Source organism: Corythoichthys intestinalis, chromosome 9 (assembly GCF_030265065.1).
Source record: "Corythoichthys intestinalis isolate RoL2023-P3 chromosome 9, ASM3026506v1, whole genome shotgun sequence".
Classification (NCBI taxonomy): Eukaryota; Metazoa; Chordata; class Actinopteri; order Syngnathiformes; family Syngnathidae; genus Corythoichthys; species Corythoichthys intestinalis.
This window is the reverse complement of record NC_080403.1, coordinates 16,416,102-16,443,525: the sequence shown is the minus strand read 5'-3', so window position 1 is coordinate 16,443,525 and position 27,424 is coordinate 16,416,102. Positions and strand designations below refer to the sequence as shown.

Sequence of the window (27,424 nt, the reverse complement as noted above, 5' to 3'; positions counted from 1 at the left end):
ACATCTGTGGTAAGTAATTCAAATCTGCTGAAGCACCTAACAAGTTAGCTACCTGTCTGTTCTTCTCTATTTCACTGACTCGAATACTGCTCAGAAAATTTCAAATTCTTTGACATACAACAAGTTCTTTTTAAAGTAACGGAAATAGTTACTTTCCCTGGTAACTAGTTACTTTTACTATAGAGTAATTCAGTTAATAACTCAGTTACTTTTTGGAAGAAGTAGTGAGTAATGTAACTAATTACTTTTTTAAAGTAACGTGCCCAACACTGATTATGAAGTCTATGATTGGACCTATTTGAATTTTTTTTTAAATAAATAAAAAGGAGGGGGGTTTTTTACATGTTGCCTGTATGTTTCAGCTTTCAGGCACACAAGGGCTTTTTATTTAAGAAGTGCCTACCTGGGCCATCATCAACGCTTTCTCCTTCAGACAGCAAGTTTTCCAGGTGTGTGTTCAGACCCTGGAAAGTCAGAGGCTTCCTGAAAAATAACAAGAGTAAGAATCAGTCACCAGGCTTTGCCGTCAGTCGATCTTCAACGGCCGTCCGGAGTACCATTCCCCACCTGTTGACGAGGCTTCCTTCTCACACACACACACACACACACACACACACACACACGCACACGCACACGCACACGCGCACACACACACACGCACCAAAAAATCTAAACTACCACCTGGCTGCAGAAGGAATTCGAGAAAAAGTAACATCCAAAGCTAAATAACATTTTTCAAAAACAGAAAAGTGGCCACATTTCCGAGATGTGTGCAGACCTGAGCAAGGCCGGAGCGGGCGCGCCATCACCGGAACGAAAGACGTGATGCAAATAGTCGCTCAGCAGTTTCTCATTGACAATACCTGTTGACAAAAATAGTCCTTGTTCTCGTCAACCGTAAGCAATCGTTCAGGTGTGAGCAGCAAATTTGACGGCGTTACCGCTGGATTTGGCTTTGTCCGTGTCCAAACCCAGCCTGTAGTTGCGACGGCTTGATGCCGTGCCACCGGCGCCTTTGGAGGTCATGCCGCCGGGTCGCCGCCCACGCCCTCCCTGCCGTCCAAAATAACCAAAACTTTTGTTAGTGTCACCTCAGGAGAATCAGAGAATATTTACTTCATCAGTAAATAAAAAACATTAAAAGTTTACTACTATGAGAGATACTTTGACATTGATTAGAAAAAATCTGATGTTGAAAATTAAGCTGAATAGGCCTGCAACTATCGATTATTTTAGTAGTCGATTAATTGATGAACTAGTTACTTCGAATAATCGAGTAATCAGATAAGGAACATAAAAAAATAAAATACCTGACCCTCAAAAGGTATAAAAAAATAATTAAATGAGGATATATGTACAACAAAAGAACAATTGGCTAAGTTACATAGCAAAAGTCCGCTAGCTTAAATGCTATAAAATGCCAAAGTTTTTTTTTACAATGCTCTTATCAAATAGTTCAAACACATATTTCCACAAAAAACGGCTAAATATACCTTTGAATTAAATTACGAATGCATTGAAAAAAACATTAGCTCAAACAAAAACTTAGCTTATGTTGGTCTTAACAGGGAGCAGCTGGATTCAGCCATGTGAAATGAGGCAGACTAGAGGGCAGTGTATCCACCCAAAACAGTAAAATTAAATGCAAACACTTCCAAAACAAACAATTACAACATCACTTTAATTAAACGAATACTCGAGGCAGCAAAATTTAATTAGAATATTTTTTTTGTAATCAAATACTCGAGTTAATCAATTAATCGTTGCAGCACTAAAGCTGAATGAATTTATTGTAATGTCAGTTAATTGACTTTGATGGGGACGTTGGCTCAAGGCGGCCATTTTGGTTTCATGTTTCTGTTGTCAATAGCGTACCGCACGAATGCTATTTTTAGACCGCAAGGCTGCATGACGTCACCATTGTAAACCGGAAGGGGGTCAACAATAGAAGCGCGCTCGCATACAACCAATGCTAGTACTGCTTGTTTTCCGCCGGTAATCTTTCAAAAAAGAGTAAACACTGCTGCTACGGAACTTGTAGAAACGACTCTAGACATTAAAACTGTCCACATATGAAGGATGTTTTCTTCATACGTTTCCCTAAGCCAAAAACTCAGAGGGAAATATGTGAACAATGGATGAACTTGTGTGGACGTCCAAAAGACCAGTTTAACGCCAGCTAGGTGAGGCCATTCACCTTCATTTGCAGTAAACATTTTGTTGGGGGTCATGGTCCAACAGATGACAATCCCTATCCATTGTCTGCCACGAACAGGTAACCCATTTTGATATTTTTACTTATTTTTTTAGCCTAGCGTTTTTCAGTGCTGCTCTTGTCTGACAATGAATGATCTGGAAAAAAAAAAAAAAAAAAAATTAAATATATAACAACATTCATGTAGGCCTATTTTTCTAAAATACGGATATTTAAATAAAGTAGCCAAGTTTGGCCTTGGTCTTTTTGTAGTAAGCCTGTTCATGCCTACAGGTAGGCTCTAGATCAGGGGTCCCCAAACTATGGCTCGCGGCCGGATACGGCCCGCCTCCACATTTGGTCCGGCCCCCTGAACAATTTATTTTTTCCAAAAGTGTTATTTATTTCCTGGCTTTTTTCTGTGAAGAACCCAAAGAGGGTTATTTGGTTATCATCTATTTAATTAACAGTGTTATTATTATGGTAAATTATTATATCATATTATTTTATTATTTTTATTTTATTCTATTTACTTTTGTTCCGTGAAGAATCCAGAAAGGGTTATTTGATTGTGGCTTTCGGAAAAACAATAAATTTTTACATTTAGGCACTCCTGCAATCGTCACACTTTTTCTGTTACAAACTGACCCGGCCCCTCATCAGAGAAGGGAAAAGTTATGTGGCCCTCACAGGAAAAAGTTTGGGGACCCCTGCTCTAGATTTAACAGCTTTACCTTTTCTGTTGTAAAGAAACAACCTTAGTATGGGGGAAGTGTAAATAAATTAACAGAATTAAGATTTGATACTAATTTAAAAAATTTTAAGTGTTCGTTGGCTATCACCGAGTAGCATTTGCGATTTTTACACAAAAATGGCAATATAAATTACGCCCAAGAACGGTCGTAGAGAGACGTAAGACAATCAGGGGATATAAAATATAAGAAAGACAGGGCATATGGTGGTAAAGGACAGCTTGATGAAACAGGAGAGTGTAATTGTCAGTGGCCTAAAGCAAAGCACACAAGAAAAAGGTATCGATAAAAAAGATACCTCTGGATCAGGTCGACACTTTTTCTCATCTTTTTCAGTCCTTGCACTCAAGCCATCTCCTTAACTAACATTTATATGTTCTTCCACATCTTTACCAGTGAATTTGATACCGGGGACATCATTTTCGCACAGAACTGGTAACTTTAGCTCAGTAAACATCTCATTCATACACCATTTACATACATGCTTATAGCATGAGGTACAAACGCGGGTTTGACCCCGTAGCAACAGTTGCTAACGTCATGAATATTAATGAGCAAAGGAGACGTGTTACGTGCAGTACGCTATTGAAATGAGGTTATCACTAGTAGAAATCCCATCATTTTCATTCGCTGCCAGCCCTCACACTTCAAATGGATTGGACATCTTGTACTGTCAATGGCAGCCAATGAGTCAAGCTCACAGCAAGATAGTGTTGGTGTCTGGTTGCTTGGAATGCTAATGCTGGAGCTGTGACAAGGAACGCTCCCTGGCCGCCCCCGCCAACAGTATTAATAACAGGTTAACTTTAGAATGCATTTGACAAGCATTTCAAGGCCAGTAAGGCTCTCAGCATTGACTTTTTTCAACTTATTTACTGCCTTTAACGGCAAAGGAAATCCCGCCCGTCCAAATTGATTGGACAGCTATCCATAACTAACACCGTCAGTGGCGTCCATGATCACAGACATCCAATCTAGCGCCATCACAGGCAGCCAATGCGTTAAATGTGCATTTACGTCCAGCGTTTATGTGTTGGGATTAGAATTGTCAAAAGTAACAAAAAGTATCGAGACTGGAATGTTGTAACTGAATAGATAGTTGATTGCAAAAGTATCGATACTCTGTCCATCTTAGTTTATAGTACAAGTAGTTTCAACAGAGAGACTTAAAGGAACTATATAAATATTCATATTGCTGGCAGTATTCAGGAGCACTAAGAAATAACGAGCCGACGTTGTACAATATGTACTTTTTGAGAAGTTTCCTATCACTGGTTGCCCCACACAAGATGGCTGCCAGCACACTACCATAATCAAAGAGCACTTGTCATCCTTCCCAAGCGTCATCTTTCTGGTGAATTTCAATAAGTTTATCACAAGTAGACGTCCTGTAAAGGAACAGCAAGTAACCTGTAAATGCCCCGAAAATAGGACAGAATGAATGTGAATGCTCCGGTTTCTAATTAATGCTGCAACGATTAATCGATTAACTCGAGTCCTCGATTAGAAAAAAAGATCAAAATTAAAATTTCCGGCTTCAAGTATTCGTTTAATTAAAGTGGCGTTGTAATGGTTTGTTTTGAAAATTTGCATTTATTTTTATTAATTTGGGTAGATACACGGCCCTCTAGTCTACCTCATTTCACATGGCTGAATCAATCTGCTCCCTGTTAAGACCAGCATAAGCTAAGTTTTTGTTTGAGCTTATGATTTTTTTTAATTCATCCGTATTTTAGTTTAAAGGCATATTTAGCCATTTTTTGTGGGAATATGTGTCCGAGCCATTTGTTAAGAGCATTGTAAAAAAGCGTTAGCATTTTATAGCACTTAAGTTAGCGGAATTTTGCTATGTAAGTTAGCCAATTGTTCTTTTGTTGTACATAGATCCTCTTTTTTTATATATTTACCGTGTGAGCCTCAGCTCTGGTATATTATTTTTTATGTTTCTTATCCAATTACTTGATTATTTGAACTAAATAGTTCATCAATTAATCGATTAGTAAAATAACCGATAGCCGCAGCCCTATTTCAAATGAACGAACGTTCCCAGTCAAATGGATTGGGCGTTGAGCAACGTCAATGGAAGCCTTAGAGTTACCTGAGACACTAGGTGGGAGGTGGAAGATTTTGGTAGCAACTTGTTGGTCCCTTTTTTTTTTTTTTTTTTTTTTAAACATTCACATTGCCACCTTTTTAAAACGATATCTCGATTCTTGGCAGGAGCATATCGATAACCTTTTGGGATACAAAGTATCACGATATATCACCATTTTGATATTTTGTCACACCCCTACTGCCAACCTTCCCACTTCAAATGGACTGGACTGCTAGCGTACTAAATGGCAGATAATAAGTCAATTAAGGGATTTTTAATTACGTAATAGCGAGTATTTTGAGTATAGATTTTGAGTCGAAATTGATTATATTGTGACAATACTAGTTGGGATACATGACAGGCAGTAAAATCCAAACTGTAAACCAAATTTTTTATAGGTTCTCATTTTGATATGCAGGCGGCTTGATGAATAATTTCGTGTTTCGCGGGAGTCTTTGACTTTTTTCTAGGGGTTCATCTCAAAATGATGAGTCCTCAAATGGCGTCATTAAATAGCGAAACGATAGCTTCAGCGTTGACGTCACGACGCCACGAAACGTTTCCAAAACACTTGTCAACGGCCCCCAAATTCCCATCGCCTCCACCAAACGACAACGACAGGGGTCCCCGAATGCTGACGAGCCCTCTGCTAGCCCTAGCATGCTAGCTGGCGCGCTAGCAAGACGGCTAACGTCGCCAGAGGAGAAGACGGTGTCGCGCTGAAATTAAACTTTTACCGCTTTTGTGCCGCTTGACGCTCGGCCGAGTCGTCTCCGCCAGTCGAGTTGTCACCTTAGCGGGCAGTCAGGGAAAAGCTGAGATGCGTTCGGACTTGTTTCTTGTCGCTCGCTCGTTGGTAGCGCGAGATCCAACACAACAGACTTGGCCACGCCTACCGCCACGGCTCCTCACGGGGGACAAATGGTAACGAAACACATTTCGGCACCTTTCACCGCAGCGTAATCCCGATACTAGGGATGTGACAAAATATCGAAATGGTGATATATTGTGATACTTTGTATCCCCAAAGGTATCGATATGTTTCTGCCAAGAATCGAGATATCGTTTTAAAAAGGTGTCAATGTCTAATAAGCAGTGTTGTTAATCTTACTGAAAAAAAGTAATTAATTATAGTTACAAATTACTTCTTCCAAAAAGTAATTGCGTTAGTAACTCAATTACCTGAATGTAAGAGTAATTAGTTACTTGGCAAAGTAATTGGTGATAATTACTTTTTTTTTTTCCCTCAAAAAAAAAAAAAAAAAAAAAAAAAAAAAAAACATTGGCCACACACAAGTTTTTTGTGAAGGTTTTTGGTACAATTGGCCCGAGCCCAATTCTTTACCCTAATTTACCCTTTACCCTGAATCAACTGTTAAAAGTTGTTAAAATTGCTCCCATTATTGCATTTGTTCCCTTCTCTCTACTTTGGACATATGAAAGTTTTAAAACTGTTTCATCATTTAAAGATAGATTCAAGTCAAGATTTTGCCGATTTAGAAGTATTTTAGATAAAAAGTTACTTAGGTTCGCTAGGAAGGTTCTCTACAACAGAGCCGTCCTAAAAAGTCTACTGCTTTAAGATGGCGGCTGTCTACTAACGCATTTAGTGCCATGCAGTGTTGTTAATTTTACTTTAAAAAAGTAATTAATTACAGTTACAAATTACTTCTCCCAAAAAGTAATTGCGTTAGTAACTCAGTTACCTGAATGTAAGAGTAATTAGTTACTTGGCAAAGTAACTAATGATTTTTTTTTTTTTTTCTCAAAAAAAAAAAAAAAAAACACACAGGTCACACAATGTGAAGCTTAAAGGGTTTGGGGGACAATTGGCCCTAGCCCAATTCTTTACCCTCCACTTAACTAGACACAAGGGTATTGCGATAACTAGCTAGTAACCTTTGCTATGTGTGGAAGTCATTTAAAGTTGTGAATCAATCGTTAAAGTTGTTAAAATTTCTCCCGTTATTGCATTAGTTCCCTTCTGTCTACTTTAAACATGTGTAAGTTTTAAAACTGTTTCATCATTTAAAGATAGATTTAAGTTAAGATTTTGCCGATTTAGGAGCATTTTAGATTTTAAAAAAAAAATTACTTAGGTTCGCTAGGAAGGATCTCTACATCAGGGCCTTCCTGAGAGGTCTACTGCTTTAAGATGGCGGCTGTTTACAAACGCATGTAGTCCTTAAAACATGTTGGCAATGCAGCATTGTCAAGCATTTGCATCTAGTTCTATAATATGATATCTACCGTGTCATGTGGGTGTAGTTTGTCGGCTATGGCTGCAGCCAGTCAGGTATTATTGGAGCCACCTAGCATCGCGGTTGCAACGGCGTCTTCCCCACTCCTGCTCTGCTCTCGTCCCCGTGAGTCCGTTTCTCTCAGACTTTTTTTTTTATTCAAACAACTTAGTAACGCATAGTAACGCACGCCTTTCCCGCCTCAGTAACGGTAACGGCGTTGCCAAGATGAGAAAAGTAATTAATTAGATTACTCATTACTGAAAAAAATAACGCCGTTAGTAACGCCGTTATATTGTAACGCCGTTATTAACAACACTGCTAATAAGGAACCAACAAGTTGCTACCAAAATCAAGTGGCGCCACCAGGGGGTGGCCAGTGGGGTGGCCAACTAATTTATAGGGGTGGCCGTGGCCACCCCTGGCCACCCCACTTGCCAGTATATCGTTAGATTGTTGTAGCATCAGTTATGCATTCCATCCCAAATGAATGCATCTTTTTTTTTTTTTGTTAAATGTAGGGCTGTCAAATTTATCGCATTAATGGGGGGTAATTAATTTTTTTTAATTAATCACGTGAAAATATTTATCGCAATTAACGCATTCGCAGTACGACTCATACACGCATTGCCGCAAACAGTCTACAATGGCGTTCTACTTCTATACAATAAGAGGCAGTGTCAAGTGAGTGGAGTAGATCAAAGCGTTCATTGGGGCCGCGCTTTTAATTGGCAAAAGCTTTGTCATCTCTCCCACAGCAACTATAAATATTGTGGGAAGCGACGTGGGGAAGAATGACAGGAGTCGATCTTTTTCTTAACACCCTGTAGTGTACCCAACGCAGAGAAGATATAGCATTTGCAGCCACCACACACAGTCATGGTTGCACCACTTCCCATCATGCATTTGGGCAGAACAGTTAAGTCGCTACAGTATCATTTACTGAAAGCTCAACAAATACACTAGATGGCAATGTTTAGTCACAATATACAAACTCACATTTGTCCTTTAAGAATTACAAGTCTTTCTATCCGTGGATCCCTTTCACAGAAAGAATGTTAATAATGTTAATGCCATCTTGTGGATTTATTGTTATAATAAACAAATACAGTACTTATGTACAGTATGTTGAATGTATATATCCATCTTGTCTTATCTTTCCATTCCAACAATAATTTACAGAAAAATATGGCATATTTTAGAGATGGTTTGAATTGCGATTAATTACGATTAATTAATTTTTAAGCTGTGATTAACTCGATTATTAAAAAATTTTAATCGTTTGACAGCCCTAGTTAAATGTACACCTTATGCTTAATATATACATAACACAATAAACAGAATTGTTGTGGAACTCAAAATGTTGACTGGACAGTTACGGACTATGCACATTAAATCATTAGTAACATAAAATATTACACAATACACCAAAGTATATCAGTAGCCGTGTCCTTAAGTCTTTCTGATTGTTTTCCCCTGACCTTTTTACTGCAATAATATAATGAAAACTTGAGATTATAGCTTTTAGTTTTGGCCACCCCAAGATTTTAAGTGGCCCCATCTGGCCACCCCTATGAAAAATTTCTGGAGGCGCCACTGCCAAAATCTTCCACCATAATAGTGTCTCAGTCATAGGCGGAGTTTGACTTTTGGGGCAGGGGGGGGCACAACATGTTGATGACACCGAAACGCAGTGTCAAAAATCAAATTAACTTACAAGAATATTTATAATAATAAGGTCAAAATGTGCGTTTTTTGTCTCCCATCATTCTTGAGGGGAATTCTAAATCAGGCTGCTTAGGACAGCTAAACTTTTCACCAAAATCGTCATCCATTGACTATGGTACGCCCGCCGGTGTCGCGCCAATGTAGTTTGCCCCGTCAAAAATTGTATCCCCTGGGCGGATCCACTGCGCTGCACTAATTTCCTTGATTTCAGTGTTTTGGTGATGTAGTTATCTACGAAGTTTTAAAACACGGCCCATCCATCATTAAAAAAAACCCCAACTTTTTTTCTGTCGTATAACGTAATATACGTATTGAATGTAAAAAAGGCAATGTTTCAATGTTTTACTCGTAGGATGGAGCTGTAACTGTTTGTATTACTGCAATTCAAGTCCTGCATGGAGTTTCTCCAGTTTAATAAACGCAGATGTCCAAAACATATAACTACGGTTCTTTTCTGGCTTCAATTAATTGTTAGACATAACATAACTTATGTGTGTGTGCGCGCTCCAGGGAACACAATTTTTGCCGGGGTAACTACATTGGCAAGACAGCGGTAGTGGCTCTGTTGTACAATTAGCGTCTTTAGTGGGGCAAAATGAAACTCACCATTTTGACGGTGGTCTGAAGTGTTTCATGGTCCATATTTTCAATCTTTGGTTCTTGCTTTGTAGTTGTTATCGCTTTTGAAAACTTATGTTTGAAAAAATTACGTATATTCATCTTGCCTCTTGGGTCCTCGAGTGGTTTTGGCTAAGCAAAGCAAATGACCATCTAAGGTACTAGTCACATGATCTGTTAGAAAAATAATTTTTGACCCTTTATAAAATTTTTTTTTTTTGTTCATTTCATTAATGTTTGTTTATTTTATTACTATTGCTATAACTTTTATTGACAATATTTTACCGCAAAATTCTTAATTTTAAATTTATATATAGGAAAGTCAATTACATGCATTGACACTTTTTGGCCACCGGGGGGGGGCTGCCCCCCTTAAACTCCGCTTATGATCTCAGTTAACACTAAGGCTGCATTGACGGTGCTCGACGCCCAATCCATTTAGACTAGAAGCGTTCGTTCATTCGAAACCAGAGCATTCACAGTAATTCTGTCCGATTTTCAGGGCATTTACAGGTAATTTCCTGTTGAGTTTGAGTCACTGCCTATTTATTTGGGTGATTACCAGGTCACTTTCTGTTATGTAACTCAAAATAAACAGGAAGTGACCCATAAAATACCTCAAAATCAACAGGAGGTAACTGAAAATTAACACGCGAATGACCTTAAATGACCCAAAATTACCTCATTGCCTGGCAATGGCTGCCACTGACGGCCACAGATATTCAATCCGTTTGAAGTGGGAGGGATGCATCATTCGCTGCCACCCTCCCAGTTCAAATGGATTGGACGTCTACTAGTGATAAACTCATTCGCAGAAGCTTGTTTTTCTGTTTATTAGTCATTTGTAGAATATAGAATGATTTCCTGAACAATGTATCGATAATTGTGGTTCCTACCCGATACCATACGATTTGCGATACGAGGCTTATGGTAATGATGAGCTCACAATATGGCGATAAAACAATTATCGGTGCAGGGTCAGGAAATCAACAATATGCTACCATACAAAAACAAGCTAAAGACAAAAAAAAAGAAAAGCTATTTCTAAACAGAATTTATTTTTTGCGGCCTATCTGTCAAAAACTAGGGATGTCCCGATCCTATCACGTGATCGGAAATCGGGCCGATCGGGCCATTTTTCAGAAGAGAAATCAGGTGAAAATGATTGGGTTTTTAATTTTTAAAAAGATTTTTTTTTCTGCTTGAAGTGCGTATTGAGGCATGTTTATTTCATATTTCACGCAGTGTTTAATGCTCCTGAATGAAATGGACCGCTTGGATGTGTGTGGAAGCGATCCTTTTATATATTCAATTTTTGAAGTCCGCGCCATGAAAATGAGTGAATTCCAGCTTAAGTCTCGGGTTTAGGATGAATGCGAATGTGACGTCACCCGGGTCAGCATCTCACAATACAGCATTGCTTTATAGCATGCAGATGGATTCAGCTGAATTTTGCAGATTAATTTGTTTATTTTTTGCATCACGCCAGCCAAACAGCTGCAGAAAATTATGGCTGCACCAGGGAGAGACGTGTGAGCCTTTTTGGGTTTCAAAAGGTTCCTGTTCACCGCGGATATTGGCCAAAACAAGGCCTACTACTGTGGGACCATTGGGCTTACAAGGAAGTGAGTAAACATCTAATTTTGTATTATGTCAAATACTGGGATCATGGCACACGTTTTAATACGGAGGCGGCTTGCATTTTGTGGCTGATTGTCCACCGAAAATGCCACTCGGCCGACGACCAGCGGCTTGTTTGCACACACCCCTCTATACTCGGCTTATTGCCCTCTTCGTGTGCCTGGTGTTCTGTCAAATTTTCAACCCCATTAGAAATTGCAAATTTGTGTTAAAAATGACGTCGAATACAGCGATTACAAAGTAAACACTACAAACTTTCTTTAAATAAAGGACTATTTCCTTACGTTTTATCATGGAAGGACATGTAGAAGAGTTCTCCTCAGACACATCCTACCATGTTAGCTGCACAACAACTGCACACTGCTCTCCGTTTACGTCTTCGCCGTGTAGTAAAGCATTATTTTACGCCATATTCGTGTTGACCATGTGGCAGCTACACGCTCCTCCGACGTCTAGAGAATGATTAAAAGTGTGGCGTTAAAGGTGATACAATGAAAAAATATGGGTCTGCCTACATTTTGTGCCGGTGCATATTAAGAAAAAAGTTAGGTGCACCAGTGCAACCAATGGAAAAAGTAAGTGTGGGCTCTGTGGAGCCTTGCCAATATACATCACAATGTTAATTTTTTTCTAATATCATTCAGGCCTAATTTTTTATTTTTTACCTTTAAAGGGCTAAAAAGTAACAAAACAATCCAGAAATACAATGCCAAAAGATACAAAAATATATATGCGTTATACCCTGCAACACTCCCAGACAAAGGGGAGGAGGAAGTACTGTAAAAACTGTAACATGTTTGCAACTTTTGTTTTATATAAAAACAAGAGAAAAACTTTTTTTTTTAATTTTTTTTAAAGGTATCAGATCGGGACTTCATTGGCTGATTCTCAAAATCAGGTGACTCGGACGCAAAATTAGGCGATCGTGACATCTCTATTAAAAACTTGTTTTCCTCAGTCTATGAGAATATTCCTGTAAAACATTTCTGTAAATAAATACTGTAACACAAATAAAAGTCCCCCCAAAAAAAACATGCAAAAAAAAAAAAAAAAAAAAAAAGGGACAATTTTTGTCAAATCTAATTGGAAATGCAACACGCAAAATGTTTTTCAAGTATTTAAGTGGCAAATTAACCTTCAATCATAGTTTTAGTAAACAGTAAATTATTGTTGATTGATTTCCTGACCAGAGTATTGATATTTCCATATTGCGAGATTGTTTTTGTGAGCCTCGTCTCGCAAATGGGAGGTTCTGTATATTGTCGCGCCTTTGCGTCAAAAGGTGGTGGTATGGGCATCTTTTCGGAAGGTCTATGAAGGTGCTGTGGGAAGTTAACGTTTCACCACCAAAATAGGCCTGAAGGCTACGAAGCCCCTCAAGGGACATCAGGAAAAATTACTTGTTTCCCGTTCGGACAAGAAAGCCCTTTTAGAACACCGTTAGCTTGGTGTTGTGCTTACTTCATGTTCAACTTTCTTATACAGTATAGATCAAAAACTGTAATAGTTATCCTTTCCAGGTTTTTGTCTCTTGCCTCCATCAAAACCATTGAGTTCGCCCTCAGCAAAGTGACAACGTTGGAAACTTCGAACAAACATTCTTCTGTTTTTCCAATTAAGGTTTTTAACACTATTTTTAATGAGTATGAGAATGCAGCCACCGTCTTGAAACGTGCAAACATTTCCACCAACAGGTGAAGTAAGGCTTTTAAAGTAGAACGGGGAGAGCACGAAGGTGGAGCGGTTGTCAGCGGTGTAAAATTAGCTGAAAGAGCTTTCTTATCCAAACGAGAAACAAACTTTGACTTGACATCCTTAAAAAAAAAAATGAATGCAAAAGCAGAGGCAGCAAGCACGAGAACAGTTTTTTTAAAGAATTTGTTAGAATCAGTAAAGACCATAAAATTCAACAGAAAAAAACGGAACAAAAGCGTTTCAACACTAACAATGTCCATATATTAACAATACTCTTAATAGAAGATGGCTACCATTGCAATTGGATTTATATAAAAACATTTTTTTTTAAAACGGTTTTCCGCGTTGCTCGACGTTCACAGTAAAGTTCAGTGCATGGAGGGCGGAGCCAAGATGGACGGATGGATGGGTGCCACGCCCCCTTCAGGCCATGTAGGGGTATTTCCACTCTGTCAGCGGCACGTGTGTTTCCTTCACCACCTGTGGCGATGTCCAGCGGAGGACGTAGTGAGGACCTCCTGGTTTGTCGTTGGTGCCTGAGAAATGGCGAAAAACAAAAATGGCGTCCAGGTGGCCTACCGACAGCGAACGCCCAAGTCTCACCTGAAGATCTGGCGCCCCCGAACGGCTGCTGCGCCACCACAGACCCCGTCGACTTGTCGTTAACGTAAAAATTCCCCGCCGCATTCCTCAGAATTTTGGACGCCTGTTCCACCACATTCCTGGAAAAGGTGAAAAAGGTCACGCGGAGGGTCACGCAGACACTCTGTCCGTACGGGGGTGAGCTCACGTGTCCAGGGCGAAGACAGCACCGGTGAGCGCGTAAGGGGATGTGCTGTCCACCAGACGCAGAATGTCTTCGTAGTCATCGTCTGGGTAGACGTAGACTGACAGGACCGGCCCGAAGAGTTCCTGCCACCAAAAACCAAGTCAAAGTCCACTTCAATGACGACCATGTAAAAATGGCAAAAAATCGCCTTGAATCACCAATTTAAAAGCTCAGTTTGTCTTAGGAAGAAATAACAACCAGCTCTGCTTTTGTTTTTGACAAAAATGTCAACTTTGGGGACAGACGGGCAACGTCTACCTCAGCCATGATCGGGTGGCAGGGGTCTTTGGTAACGATGACGGTGGGCTCCACAAAATATCCCTTGGAGTCGTCACAGTGGCCCCCAGCTATGATTTCCAACTCGGGTGAAGACCTGGCCTCTTCCAAACATTTCTTGATGCGGGCAAAGGACTGGTGCCAAAGCGAAAAAGCCGTCAGGAAAGACATGCAGCGGCGGGCGGGACGCCTACCCATCGGAGGCTTGCGGCCACCTTGCTGTCGATGACGGCGGAGAAGAAGGCGCCAAAGTCTTCCACAGGCTGCAAGAGAAATGCAGGAGGATGTCAATTGCGGAAGGAAGGAATTAAAAAGGAGGAGGCGGGAGCAACGCACGTCTCCCACGCGCACGTCTCTGAGGGTGTCAAGCAACCGGCCTCGGATGTCAGGCCACAAGCCGGCGGGGACGTACATCCTGGAGCAGGCCGAACACTTCTGGCCGCCGTACTCGAAAGCCGATCGAAGCGTTCCGTTTACCACGCTGCGCACCTCGGCCGACTTGTGCACAAAATGGAAGTTCTTGCCGCCGCATTCTGACGGGAAAGACCGGGAAGAGGAATGAGAAGAGCGGAGGCCACGGCCCGAGCGCTTGATCCTCACCTCCGGCCAGTCTGGGGAAAGTGACGTACGTGTCCAGGTTTTGGGCCACCTGCTTCCACAGGCGCTTGAAGGTCCTGCGTGCAAAGTCAGCGGTTAGGACAACTAGCCGCCAGTTCGCGCATCACACTTCTAGTTAGAGTGGAAAACTGCCAGTTAGCACGCAACACCGGCAGTTAGTGCAATTGGACGGTTAGTGTGCAAAGCCTCTGGTTAGTATGGAAAAGCATCAATTAGCATGCAAACCCAACAGATTAGGGGTGTGATAAATATCGAAATAGTGGTATATCGTGATACTTTGTATCACAAAAGCTTATTGAGATGCTCCTGCAAGAATCGAGATACCATTTTAAAAAAGTGTTAATGTCAAAAAAAAAAAAAAAAAAAAAAAAAAAAAAAAAAGGAACCAACAAGTTGCTAGCAAAATCTTCCACCGTAATAGTGTTTCAGTTAACTCTAAGGCTGCCTTGACGGTGCTCGACTCACAATCCATTTGGACTGGGAATGTTCGTTCATTCTAAACCAGAGCATTCACAGTCATTCTGTCAGATTTTCAGGGCATTTATAGGTCACTTGGTGTTCCTTTTAGGGCATTTCAAGGTCATTTCCTGTTGAGTTTGAGTCACTGCCTACTCATTTGGGGGATTCCCAGGTCACTTCCTGTTCTGTAACACAAAATGAACAGGAAGTGACCCATAAAATACCCCAAAATCAACAGGAAGTAACTGAAAATCAACAGGTAAATGACCTTAAATGGCCCAAAATGACCTCATTGCCTGGCATTGGGTGCTACTGTCGGCCATAGACATTCAATCCATTTGAACTGGGAGGGCTGCCACCCTCCCAGTTCAAATGGCTTGGACATCTACTAGTGATAAACTCATTCCAATTCACAGCAGAAGCTTGTTTTTCTGTTTATAAGTTGTTTTTTAGAATATCCTAGAATGATTTCCTGACCAATGCATCGATAATAATTGTATCGCCATGTCATCAGATCATCGTTATCGTGAGCTTTGTATCGCAAACCACATCGTATCGTGAGGTACCAAGAGGTTCCCACTCCTACAACAGATAGTACGCAATTCCACTGCTTTAGCGTGCGAAGCCAGTGGCTAGTGCACAAAGCTGGCGCGCAGCACGCAATGCCATTGGTTAGTGCGGAAAGCCATCGGTTAGCACGCAAAGCTGCTGGTTACCGCACAAAGTCTGCAGTTAGCGTGAGATGCCGCCAAATTCTTACGGGACACTGCCGGTGAAGTTGATTCCCGCCAGGTGTGGCGATGAGGTGACGGTGTCGCCGAAGACGGGCCCGTCGGCCGGCAAGAACTGGATGATGTCGGGGGGCATGCCGCATTCGCGCAGGATGCGGTACACGGCGTAGCTGGCCGACACCGCTGTGTCGCTGGGTTTCCACAGGACCACATTACCCTAAAACGCAAGTCACCAAAAAATAAAAAATAACTACAGTGGGGCAAATAAGTATTCAGTCAACCACCAATTGTGCAGGTTCTCCCACTTGAAAATATTAGAGAGGCCTGTAATTGTCAACATGGGTAAACCTCAACCATGAGAGACAGACTGTGGGAAAAAAACAGAAAATGACATTGTTTGATTTTTAAAGAATTTATTTGAAATTAGAGTGGAAAAAAAGTATTTGGTCACCTACAAACAGGCCAGATTTCTGGCTGTCAAAGAGGTCTAAATTCTTCTAACGAGGTCTAACGAGGTCTAACGAGGCTCCACTCGTTACCTGTATTAATGGCACCTGTTTTAACTCATTATCGGTATAAAAGACACCTGTCCACAACCTCAGTCAGTCACACTCCAAACTCCACTATGGCCAAGACCAAAGAGCTGTCGAAGGACACCAGAGACAAAATTGTAGACCTGCTGGGCTGGCTGGGAAGACTGAATCTGCAATAGGTAAAACGCTTGGTTTAAAGAAATCAACTGTGTGAGCAATTATTAGAAAATGGAAGACATACAAGACCACTGATAATCTCCCTCGATCTGGGGCTCCATGCAAGATCTCACCCAGTGGCATCAAAATGAGAACAAGAACGGTGAGCAAAAATCCCAGAACCACACGGGGGGAACAAGTGAATGACCTACAGAGAGCTTGGACCACAGTAACAAAGGCTACTATCAGTAACACAATGCGCCGGCAGGGACTCAAATTCTGCACTGCCAGACGTGTCCCCCTGCTGAAGAAAGTACATGTCCAGGCCCGTCTGCGGTTCGCTAGAGAGCATTTGGATGATCCAGAAGAGGACTGGGAGAATGTATTATGGTCAGATGGAACCAAAATAGAACTTTTTGGTAGAAACACAGGTTCTCGTGTTTGGAGGAGAAAGACTACTGAATTGCATCCGAAGCACACCATACCAACTGTGAAGCATGGGGGTGGAAACATCATGCTTTGGGGCTGTTTTTCTGCAAAGGGGCCAGGACGACTGATCTGTGTAAAGGAGAGAATGAATGGGGCCATGTATCGAGAGATTTTGAGTGAAAATCTCCTTCCATCAGCAAGGACATTGAAGATGAAATGTGGCTGGGTCTTTCAGCATGACAATGATCCCAAACACAAAGCCAGGGCAACAAAGGAGTGGCTTCGTAAGAAGCATTTCAAGGTCCTGGAGTGGCCTAGCCAGTCTCCAGATCTCAACCCCATAGAAAATCTGTGGAGGGAGTTGAAAGTCCGTGTTGCCCAACGACAGCCCCAAAACATCACTGCTCTAGAGGAGATCTGCATGGAAGGATTGGGCCAAAATACCAGTGTGTGAAAAGCTTGTGAAGAGTTACAGAAAACGTTTGGCCTCCGTTATTGCCAACAAAGGGTACATAACAAAGTATTGAGATGAACTTTTGGTATTGACCATATACTTATTTTCCACCATGATTTGCAAATAAATTCTTTAAAAATCAAACAATGTGATTTTCTGTTTGTTTTTTTTTCCACATTCTGTCTCTCATGGTTGAGGTTTACCGATGTTGACAATTACAGGCCTCTCTAATATTTTCAAGTGGGAGAACTTGCACAATTAGTGGTTGACTAAATACTTATTTGCCCCACTGTAGTTTTGAGGGTTACTACAACTAGTAGTGGTGGAATCGGTTACCAATATAGTATTAAAATGACTTTAGCCGTATGATATAGTAATAAGAAATAACGTGCTGATGCTGTGCAATTTGTAATCTCAGAGATCTAGTTTCCATGGCTTGGTCACACCTTTTCTTCACTGCTTTTCTGCCAATGACAGCGCTAGATGTCAAATTCTTTTGAAGTGGGATGGTTTGCTGTGAATGAACACATTCATACACTGCCACCCTCCCACTTCCAGCGAATTGGACATCTACTAGTGATAAATTCATAGAAATCCACGGCAGAAGCATTAAAAAAAAAACTTTCATAACCCATACCAACATGGCCTCACTCAGGGCGGCCATGTTGGTAGAGGCAACGGTCCCATCAAAGCCAATTCAATGATGTGAAAATCAAGTCATAACGAACTTATTTCTTTAAAAAGATTATTTGATCAATGTTAAAGCATCTACTATTTACTCATTGGGTGCAATTGATGGCGGTAGACGTCCAATACATTTTAAAGTGTAAGGTGTGGTAGCTAATGATTGAACGTTTCACTGCCACCCTCCCAAATATATTGAATGTCTACTACTGATAAAATAAATTCACAGCAGAAAAATGTTTGGATGGCACACGATTGGACGTGTATCATCAACTGGCGTGGAGCTGGCGGCCGTCTTGGTTAGGACGACCAGCGGTTGAAAACTAGATGTGGAAAAGCGCGTATTGCGCAGCATCAGCACTTTATTTTGTAGTATTCTCTGATATCGATGATCATTTTACTGCCGTATTGGTGCAGATACTAATACCGGTGTTCTGCAATTCCTTCTACGCTACAAGACATCTACACAACGCCCAGTGCGCAGCGGCGAGTACTCACTATATTTGTTTTTATTGAGTCTTTTATTCACTTTTATTCACTTTTCATTGCCTTACAATAATTTTACATGTATTTCCCTCTCATACTTTTAAGCATTGTGTTTTCTTGTGGTAGCATTAAAGCAGAGTGTTGATCTCTTGACCACATTGGTCACATAGCGTATTTAAACTACCCTTATTTGATGTAACTACATTTAAGTATTTTCTTAAGGCATTCTTTAGCACATTCTGCCTGACGGCCTGTTTTAAAAGCAATTCTGCGGTAGACTTTCCGGCAAGAGACTCACCATTACGGCTGGCGTGGCAGCTAAGTTGCCGCCGATGGCGGTGAAGTTGAAAGGCGCCACGGCGGCCACAAAGCCCTGAGGATGGAGAGGAGAGGCTAGAAAAGCTGCTTTGGCGACGCCTTTGCGGCAAAAGTACCTCCAGGCCGCGGTAGACGGCCGTGTTGGTGCTCCCCTCGGCGTTCAGCGGTTGCGCCGCCTGGAGCTCCAAGGCGTGTTTGGCGTTGAAGCGCAGAAAGTCAATCAGCTCGGCCGCCGCGTCAATCTCCGCCTGGATCACCGTTTTGCCCTGCCGGGACCCACATGGAGGTGGCAGTTAAATATTTTTGACACAAATCCATCCAGAAGGCTTAATAATGAAATTAGATCCTAATTACCGTATTGGCCCAAATATAAGACGGCCCTGATTATAAGATGACCCCTCCTTTTTCAAGACTCGATTTAAAAAAAAAAAAAAAAAAAAAAAAAAGATTTTTTGAACACCAAATTAATTTTTATACAGAAAATAATTACAGTACATCTGATACAAATGATTATAACAATATATTTGAGAGGAAAAGCATGTTATTTTGCCTCATTCAAATCTTAATATCTGAACATTTAAATATGTAAACTAAAGTGCAATCACATTTGTAAATGAATGGCTTCTGGTTTTTGAAATGTAAATAAACCAATCTATTGTGATAAAACAACAAAATTGCAAAAACTGCATTAACCATCAAAGTGAAGTCTGTCTAACCGTAGTCTTGAAACGAATCTGAATAAGGAAAAACATTGCAATAAAATAATGCAAACTGGTCATATTTGAGAGTAGCTGAGATCTGTCATGACAGAACACCGCTCCAGTGATATCTGGTGGCATCTAGCGTCGTGAATGGGGAGAGTAGCTGAGATCTGTCATGACAGAACATCGCTTCAATGATATCTAGCGCCATCTAGCGTCGTAAATGGGTATAATGTCTAGACCGCAAATATAAGACGACCCCGTCTATTTCAGTCTGATTTCAATGCAAAAACACCGTCTTATATTTGAGCCAATACGGTAGTCTTCCTTTCTCAGCTGACTTGGCCCCGCCCACTAAAAAAATCTCCAAAATGATGATGATGATGTCACACCCAGAACGAGTTGCAGATTTCTGCACGCATGCTATCCAAAGGCTTTCTATTCTCTTGTTGTCGTGTGAAAGTTTTGTCAAGATGTATTAGCTAGCGGAGCACTACAAAGCTAGGAATGATCAACAATTCTGGTTGTGATGTCACAACCAGAATTGTTTGGACAGTGGACACCACCATTTTGTAGGACTTTTAGCGTCTAGCATCCTGGCCCCGCCCCGCCGCCGACAGCTACCTGTCCAATCATGGTCTTAGCCAGCAGTTCGCCTCGTCTCGGTCCGGCGATGAGGTCGGCAGCCTTGAAGAGGACCGCAGCGCGGTCCTGGACGGAGCGCAGGTCCCACTCGCGCCTCGCCGCCACAGACGCCGCGATGGCTTTCTCGATTAGAGCCTGCACGCAGCAATCATTCAATCGCGCTCAACGGCAGCATTAACTCATTGACTGTGCTGGACGTCTAATCTTTACAAATTTCTGCTGTGAATTTCGATGAGTTTGTCGTTAGTTTTTACTTGTTCTTTTTTCAGTTTTTGTCCTTAACGCCGTTTTCCTGTTTGTTGCGGTTGTCGTTTTTTTTCTTAATCCAGTTTCAAATCAGTGAAAAACTGCAAAAACTTGTTAAAGATGAAAAGAAAAACGGCAAATAAACGCAGGAAACAAAAAACGCAATTCACAGCAGAAGGATGATGGGACGCCACACAGACGTCTATCACAGTCAATATCAGACAAACAGTTAAACTATAGGAAGACTCATTCGAAATCACGATATCATTTGCGCCCATTTTTGTGCAGAAGCGGTATTGTCACCTTGTCGGCGTAGCAGAACTTGGCAACTTTATGCGTGTGGTTGTAGGGCTTGAAAAAGAAAATGACGCCGTTAGACTCCGTCAGGGCGACGACTCGATTGTTGAGCCAGCGTCGACGCGACTCACACAAAGTTGGTAGCGGATGTCAGCAGTCCAAACGTGCTGGTCTCCCACTACGCACGGTATCTCCTCTGTGCTGGACTTGACCTGCTCTAGCGCCTTTGGGAGCAAAAACACATCAGTAGGTCCAAAAATATGCTCAAATGTGGAAAGGGAGTCTACCTGGAGTAGTTGCCGTCGTTCCGGACTCCCCTGTTTGAAGCCGAGGATGGGCTCGTTTCTCACCGACACGCTGGCGCATGACGCCGATACTTTCAGACTGAAAACACCACAGCAGCTCTTACTTTTGAAAGGTTACCGCATAGACATCCCATCCATTTGAACTAGTAGGGCTGGCAGCGAATTTATGAATGTTCATTGGATGTCCAGTGTCGTCAATGGCAGCCAATTTGTTCGTCCTCTGGCCAAGATGCACCCTCAAACCAATACGTTTATCACTAGGATTTTTAGACAGCCAATCCATTTGAAGTGTGAGGGTGGCAGTGAACATTCAATTCATTCATTCATTCATTCATTCATTCACTCCCAACCCTTTCACTTCAAATGGATTTGGACTTCTAGCACCGTCGATGGCAACCACTGCGTAAATAGGTAATGCTTTGACATTGGTCAAATCATTTTTTTAAAGAAATAACTTGTGACAAGGCATGTGCCGGTATGAGATTTTGACGGTATGATAACCTTAAGCAAAAATACTGCTGCTTCACGGTATCATAGTATTGCAATTGTAGCTCTAAAAGGTGTTATTTTGAGATGTATGGGTTAAAAAAAAAAAAAAAAAAAAGAGTTTGTATGACTTGTATCATTATTTACACAAGATACACACACACCTACATACTCTCAGCGCAGCGAGTCACCAGAGAGAAAAAACACTACAGGTTCTATTATGAAAATGTTATTTTGAAAAGATGTTTACAATTAGAGAAGACTTTACTAAAGTAGGCTAATGGTAGAGAGGAAACTAGTTAGCCATCTTGGCATGATAACTAGCCGCGTTATCTGCCTCGTTAACAAGCTTTCGTTATATTTGTTTTACCATCGCTAGACACACTAAAAATGCTGGAGTGAACTCTTGTAGCTGCTGGGAAATGTTTATGATAGCGTTTTACTTATCTTTAATTTTGTGTAAAGGGACAGTTGACGGTCACGTAAATGTGAAATCATGTTGGAAGTTCTGCTGTCCTTCCTCCTCGGTAGCTGCGGCCGTCTGTTTCATTTTGGTAGCCGAAGTACTCCCATACTAGCCACTTTTGTCTTTTTTGAGGTGGGTGAAACGCTCAGGTGTAGTGCCACCAACAGACACAGGACACGGTATGACGGCAAATTTTAGTGGTCCGATCCGAAATTAAAAACTCGATCCTTTTCACCCGATTCCGATCCTCTGAAAAATTTACGATCACGTGATGGGATCGGGGACATCACTAGTCTGTGTTGCTATTATCAATTGTCTTACAAGCGTTACTCACATACGGTTGACAGGCAGAACCAATTGGCTCACTAGTGAGTGGAGATAGAAATGTTTTGAGGCCAGTTGGTGATACGACTATGACATATGTAATCCCCAATTATGCTAGTCAGCACATTTGCTGGCCAAAATGTGCATTACAAGATTAACTCTTTATGGCAATAATCATGATACACATCAGTGATACTTCAGAATTTGCCTAAATTTTTTTTTTTTTTTTTTTTGGGGGGTGGGGGGGGGGTTTGATTGCAAAATCTGAAGTAATGTTATTATAGACCAATGTCTTAGCTGTTCAGCAATGTGTGTCAGCTCCCCAATTTTTACCGTTTTCATAAAAAAAATGCTTTTTGAGTCACTGCGTTGCATTTGTCACTACCGTCAGACACAATAAAAAGCTAATTTATTTTTACTTTTCTCGTCCAATACCAATTTGGAGCTTTCAAACCAATGCCTTTCATTATAAGTACACGTATATGGTGTTAAATGGTAAATATTCACTTTACTTTATTTTTTATACCGTTTCAAGTATACTCCTCTATAAGATCTTACATAATCCAATGTTTACTTTTCACTTAAATATGTCAATAATGTTTTTTTTAATCTAAAAACCCATTTCTCTAATAAAATAGAATGTTACCTCTATAGCCCAGAAGCACTGAAGTAACAAATTACAAACATATGTATTTAAAGCAAATAAAAGTCCCTCTGACGGTGGTTACATTGGACCTGACGGTGGTGACACATATCTGACGGTGGTGACGGTGCCCTCCATTTTCACATATAATTCCATAATATAAACCACCAGTCATGCTTTTTTGTTTTACAACTTTATTTAACAATTTGCAAAACAAAGAAAAAGTATGATCACTGTGATACATATTTGATTGGCAACATAAGGAACAATCAAAGAACAAAATAATCAAATCACAGACAAGAATAATCAATTAACATTGGAAAATAATGTTTAAGTCATAACATTGTAAACTGCCATCTAGTGCATATAAACGGTGTACTGAACATATAATCCTGTTGGAGAGAAGACAACTTTATCACTCCAACACTCATTCACCTTTGTCAGCCCCTATAATGTACGTGTTTCTCCTCTATGTAATCCATGACTTCATTAGACAGGCTGTATACCTCCCTTCTTCTGCTTGCACGACCTGGTGCAGATGGTTCCACGAGTTTGACCAGAATATGTTGAAATGGTATGAAGCACACATCCCTTCTCCCTGTTTTGGATTGAATTGTGGATTAGGCCCATGAGGATGGTAGAATTCCACCTGTACCACTTCATGCTGAGCATCCACCATTACAGCCTTTCCCAACCACCAGTTCTTGTCATAAATCACTGCAAGCCAATCCCCGCACTGAACTTTATCAGCAAATAGATCGGCTACAGTCCCATCAGGAAGTGGAACCCTGCTGGTTGGTGTTTCACCTTTCTCCACTTCCTGTGGCTCGCTCTCCTCTTCCTGCTCCATCTCCTCCATGAGCATTGCCAGAGGACTTTTCTTTTTCTTTTGCGGTGGGCCACCGTCGTCCTCGGCCCTGGGTATGCTGGCCTTCAACTGGCATGTCGTAGGGCTGAAACATTCGAAAATCTTTGGTTCACTGGAGAAACAGGACAGCAACCTGCTTTTGATCTCAAAGTCTTTTTGGTTTGTTGGGATGACCTGATGGATTTTCTGAGTGGTAGGTACAGCTTTTAGTGTCTGACTTAGGAGTGCATCTTATGGTTGCATGACAGCTTCTGTGATAATAAAGACCTTGCTACTGCACAATCAACCATCTCATGAAAGACACTGCCATCCACAATGTCCTTTCCACTCAGTATAAGACTATCTGCAGCCTTTTTCACAGTTCCTCCAACCCCGTCTGGGGCTCCCTTCCCATTTGAGGTGGGGAAGAAGTTCCAGGTGGTGCTCTGGAAACCTAGAGTTGGAGGGACACTGCAGAGAAGTGAAAAGTTTTTTTTGGTTTTTATACAGCTTGCTGGGGCCATCTGACCAGAAGTGAATCGTATCAACGTTATAAGAGAAATAAATAAGAAACTCTGCTATTCTCATACACAAATACAGATAAAATAAAGATAGATAAAAAATAAAAAAAACTATAATTGTACTAATTGTGGTCAGCAAATCATATTTAATCCTTCCTTAGGGACCATTTGGACATTTTCGTCACTACCGTCAGTCTGTATGTCACCATCGTCAAACAGAAAGTCTGACGGTAGTGACATCTGACGGTAGTGACAAAAATGTAGTCTTTTCCATGCTATGCAGAGGTAGTCCACATTAGCCATCTTGTTTTCACTCTCTTGCTAGCTGCCACAAACCTCTTCTTAAATATTAAACATTTATGTTATAATTTTATTTTATTTTCTATACACAAAAGATACAGTGGTGACATGTTATGGTGGCAACAGAAGCAGTTTAAAAGAATATATACAGGTTTTAGAGAAAATGGCAAACTTATAGGAGCTTGAGTGATCTTGAACCAAGAAGAAGTGAAGGTTTGAAAAGAGGTCCTCAGGAATGTAGAGGACCTTGTACTTGCCTGATTTTATTGATTTTACAAAAAATCTGACGGTAGTGACAGGAGGTGAGGGACACATTTTGATCAATCAGAAAATGGTTAGTTTTTTTCAAAATTCACTTTTTGTAGTTTTTTATAAACATAGCAATAAACTTTTTAATCTGGTAAGGTTATTATTAAATTTCATAATTACTTTTTTTTTTTTTTTTTTTTTTATCAAATTGACAAGAAAAGCTCCCATCGGGGGACAGCTGATTTTGAAGGCAATGGGTCAGCATAATGTCACAAAATTATTTAGATTTATAGTACACCAATAAATGCCCGTTACATATGTGTATAAAACCCTCTGATTATACATTTGATTCATGTTTTTTGTGAAAATGTAATTATTTTCAAACAGAATAAGCATCTTTCCAGGTGAGACATGTTTTTGGCAAATTCTCAAGAATTAGTGACATGGCAAATGATGAAAGTTTGATATCATTTTAGTAATAAATATAGTCATATCGTACAGCGTTAAAGGCAGCTACGGTTATTGCGAAAAAAGATCCAAAAGTTCCCTTTTTTCATCAAATGGTTTAACATTTAACTTAGGTGTGGAAAACCAGCCAAAGGTCAACCAGCACGTCGTGAGCCTCCTCTCTGTCCTCTCACGTTGTTGTCATCGGAAGCAGGTCCAAAGGGGTCCGTCCCGCAATGTGAAATTGTTAACTCTTTCAGTGCAAATGACAAAGCTCGACATCCATGATCCAATCATCCATCTGCTGTGAATTTCATTAAGACTATCACTAGTGGACGTCCAACCCATTTGAAGTGGAAGGTTCCCGATTCAAATGGATTGGATGTCTCAGAGCTGTCAATGGCAGAAAATTCAAGTTAAAAAAATCCTTCCTCAAACTACGATGCACCCTCCCACCAATTTATCACCTATAGATGTCCAAATACATTTTAAGTGTGTGGGTGGCAGTGAATGAATAATAATAATATCATTAGCTGCCAAGCCTCCCACTTTGAACTGATTGGACATCATTAGCAGCCAATGCTTAAATAGTCAATATTCTCATTTTGTTAATGTTATATATTTTTTAAAAGTACAAAAAGCATATATGTTCCTTTTTATTTTAAAATATATATATATAGATTTTGAAATGAAGAGAAAAATAAGTAAATGGTATCGTTCCATTTTATCACAAATAAATAATAAACACATACACAAATAAAAAGGTGCAAAATGGAAATATATTTTTAAACCCCCCCCCCCAAAAAAATGAAATAAAGAGTATATCTTTGAAATTGAAAAAAAGGAAAACGGTAACTAGTCTCGTTTAAAATTGCTGTCTTTTATATATATATATTTTTTGTTGTTGTCGTTTTTTGAACTTTGATTCGCTGCCAACCCTCCCACCACCATTAATGAGTTACCGTGAAGCTTGTGCGGCTGTTTGTGCAGCTGGCTCAAGCATGCAAGATCATAAATAAATAACTTTTGGCGAAATAAACATGTTAGAATCCAAGTCACACATACTGATCACGGGGATCATTGGCTTAGCTGTTGAGCAGCGACTCTTGGACCTTGCCAACAAGTCACCTACATATAGACACACATGGACATGAGCATGGACAAAAATCACAATTTGTCCCACACAAAGGACAACGACACAATCAGAGAGAGACACACACAAATAAGAGAGCCACTAAACACGGTAACAACATTACAAAGGCAAGCGGTCACGCACATACAAACAGAAATTCAAAGTTAGTTACTTATTGGCGTAAAAGTGAAGTTAGCTCCGAGGCTAAGCAGCTTGACATTTTATATTAGCGTGACGTTGGAGAGGGGCGGTCTTAACCCATGAGTGGAAGCCCCTCTCCAGGGCTGGCAGCTAGCTAACACTTGGCTTAGCATTAGCTAAGTGACTCCCAGCAGAGGTGACCGAGCCCAATGTCTCCCTCCGCTCCGGGACGCGAATGAGCGCGAAACACCCTAGACGCGCGGTTTTCTTGTGCGGACGGAGTTAGGACTCACCCCCGCCAAGAGTGGCGCCTTGCCGCCGCTGTCACTCTTAGCATGTTTCCACGAGACTAAGGAGCACTAAAGTGACGTCCGTGGGAGGAGGTAACAGTGCCGACGACGGCGGCGCCGCCTCCCGACACCTGACGTCTCAAACCTCCAGTAAACGCTCCGTGTCCAGTGGGATTAATACGACTAATTAAAAACCATCTGAAATATGGCAGAAATGAGTTAATGGAGCCATTGGATGGAATTGGAATAACGGATATGAAGTAGGCCTGAACGATATTGGAAAAAAACTATCATTGCGATTTTGGCGGGGAGGGGGGGTTGCGATATTATATTGCGATATCAAAAGTAGAAGAGTCATTCACCAGATAACTTTAATAGCTCTGTTTTGGATAGGCTTAGAAGATATTAGAAAAAAAAATGAACTATGCGATAAATATTGCCAAGGCTC

At 40.9% G+C, this 27,424-nt stretch overlaps 2 protein-coding genes across 5 annotated transcripts in view; both read right to left on the bottom strand.

Annotated features, from left to right (window-relative positions):
• The window catches only part of LOC130921367 (E3 ubiquitin-protein ligase RNF123), a 63,544-nt gene extending 57,601 nt beyond the window's left edge, over nucleotides 1–5,943 (bottom strand). For all 3 annotated transcript variants that reach the window (XM_057845183.1, XM_057845184.1, XM_057845185.1), the window contains exons 1-4: nucleotides 5,779–5,943; nucleotides 942–1,053; nucleotides 779–863; nucleotides 404–483 (exon numbers count right to left, since the gene is read on the bottom strand). In XM_057845183.1, the coding sequence (XP_057701166.1) occupies nucleotides 404–483; nucleotides 779–863; nucleotides 942–1,026 (250 nt within the window). In that variant the 5' untranslated portion in view covers nucleotides 1,027–1,053; nucleotides 5,779–5,943. The remainder of the gene's footprint in view (nucleotides 1–403; nucleotides 484–778; nucleotides 864–941; nucleotides 1,054–5,778) is intronic.
• A 6,390-nt stretch (nucleotides 5,944–12,333) lies between these two features.
• On the bottom strand, nucleotides 12,334–27,141 carry aldh4a1 (aldehyde dehydrogenase 4 family, member A1). 2 transcript variants are annotated; one of them, XM_057847110.1, is made up of 15 exons: nucleotides 26,376–26,431; nucleotides 21,113–21,209; nucleotides 20,957–21,049; nucleotides 20,832–20,879; nucleotides 20,262–20,417; nucleotides 19,053–19,202; nucleotides 18,917–18,991; nucleotides 15,906–16,093; nucleotides 14,669–14,742; nucleotides 14,405–14,601; nucleotides 14,284–14,331; nucleotides 14,051–14,203; nucleotides 13,754–13,875; nucleotides 13,567–13,685; nucleotides 12,334–13,499 (listed from the first exon to the last, which is right to left on the bottom strand). In XM_057847110.1, exons 1-15 carry the CDS (start codon nucleotides 26,414–26,416, stop codon nucleotides 13,387–13,389), a joined length of 1,674 nt encoding a protein of 557 aa, XP_057703093.1. In that variant the 5' UTR covers nucleotides 26,417–26,431; the 3' UTR covers nucleotides 12,334–13,386. The 2 variants fall into 2 exon arrangements, with proteins under 2 accessions (XP_057703093.1, XP_057703092.1); XM_057847109.1 differs by lacking the exon at nucleotides 26,376–26,431 and adding an exon at nucleotides 26,980–27,141 and having other exon boundaries at nucleotides 12,337–13,499.
• Nucleotides 27,142–27,424: the final 283 nt, after the last annotated feature.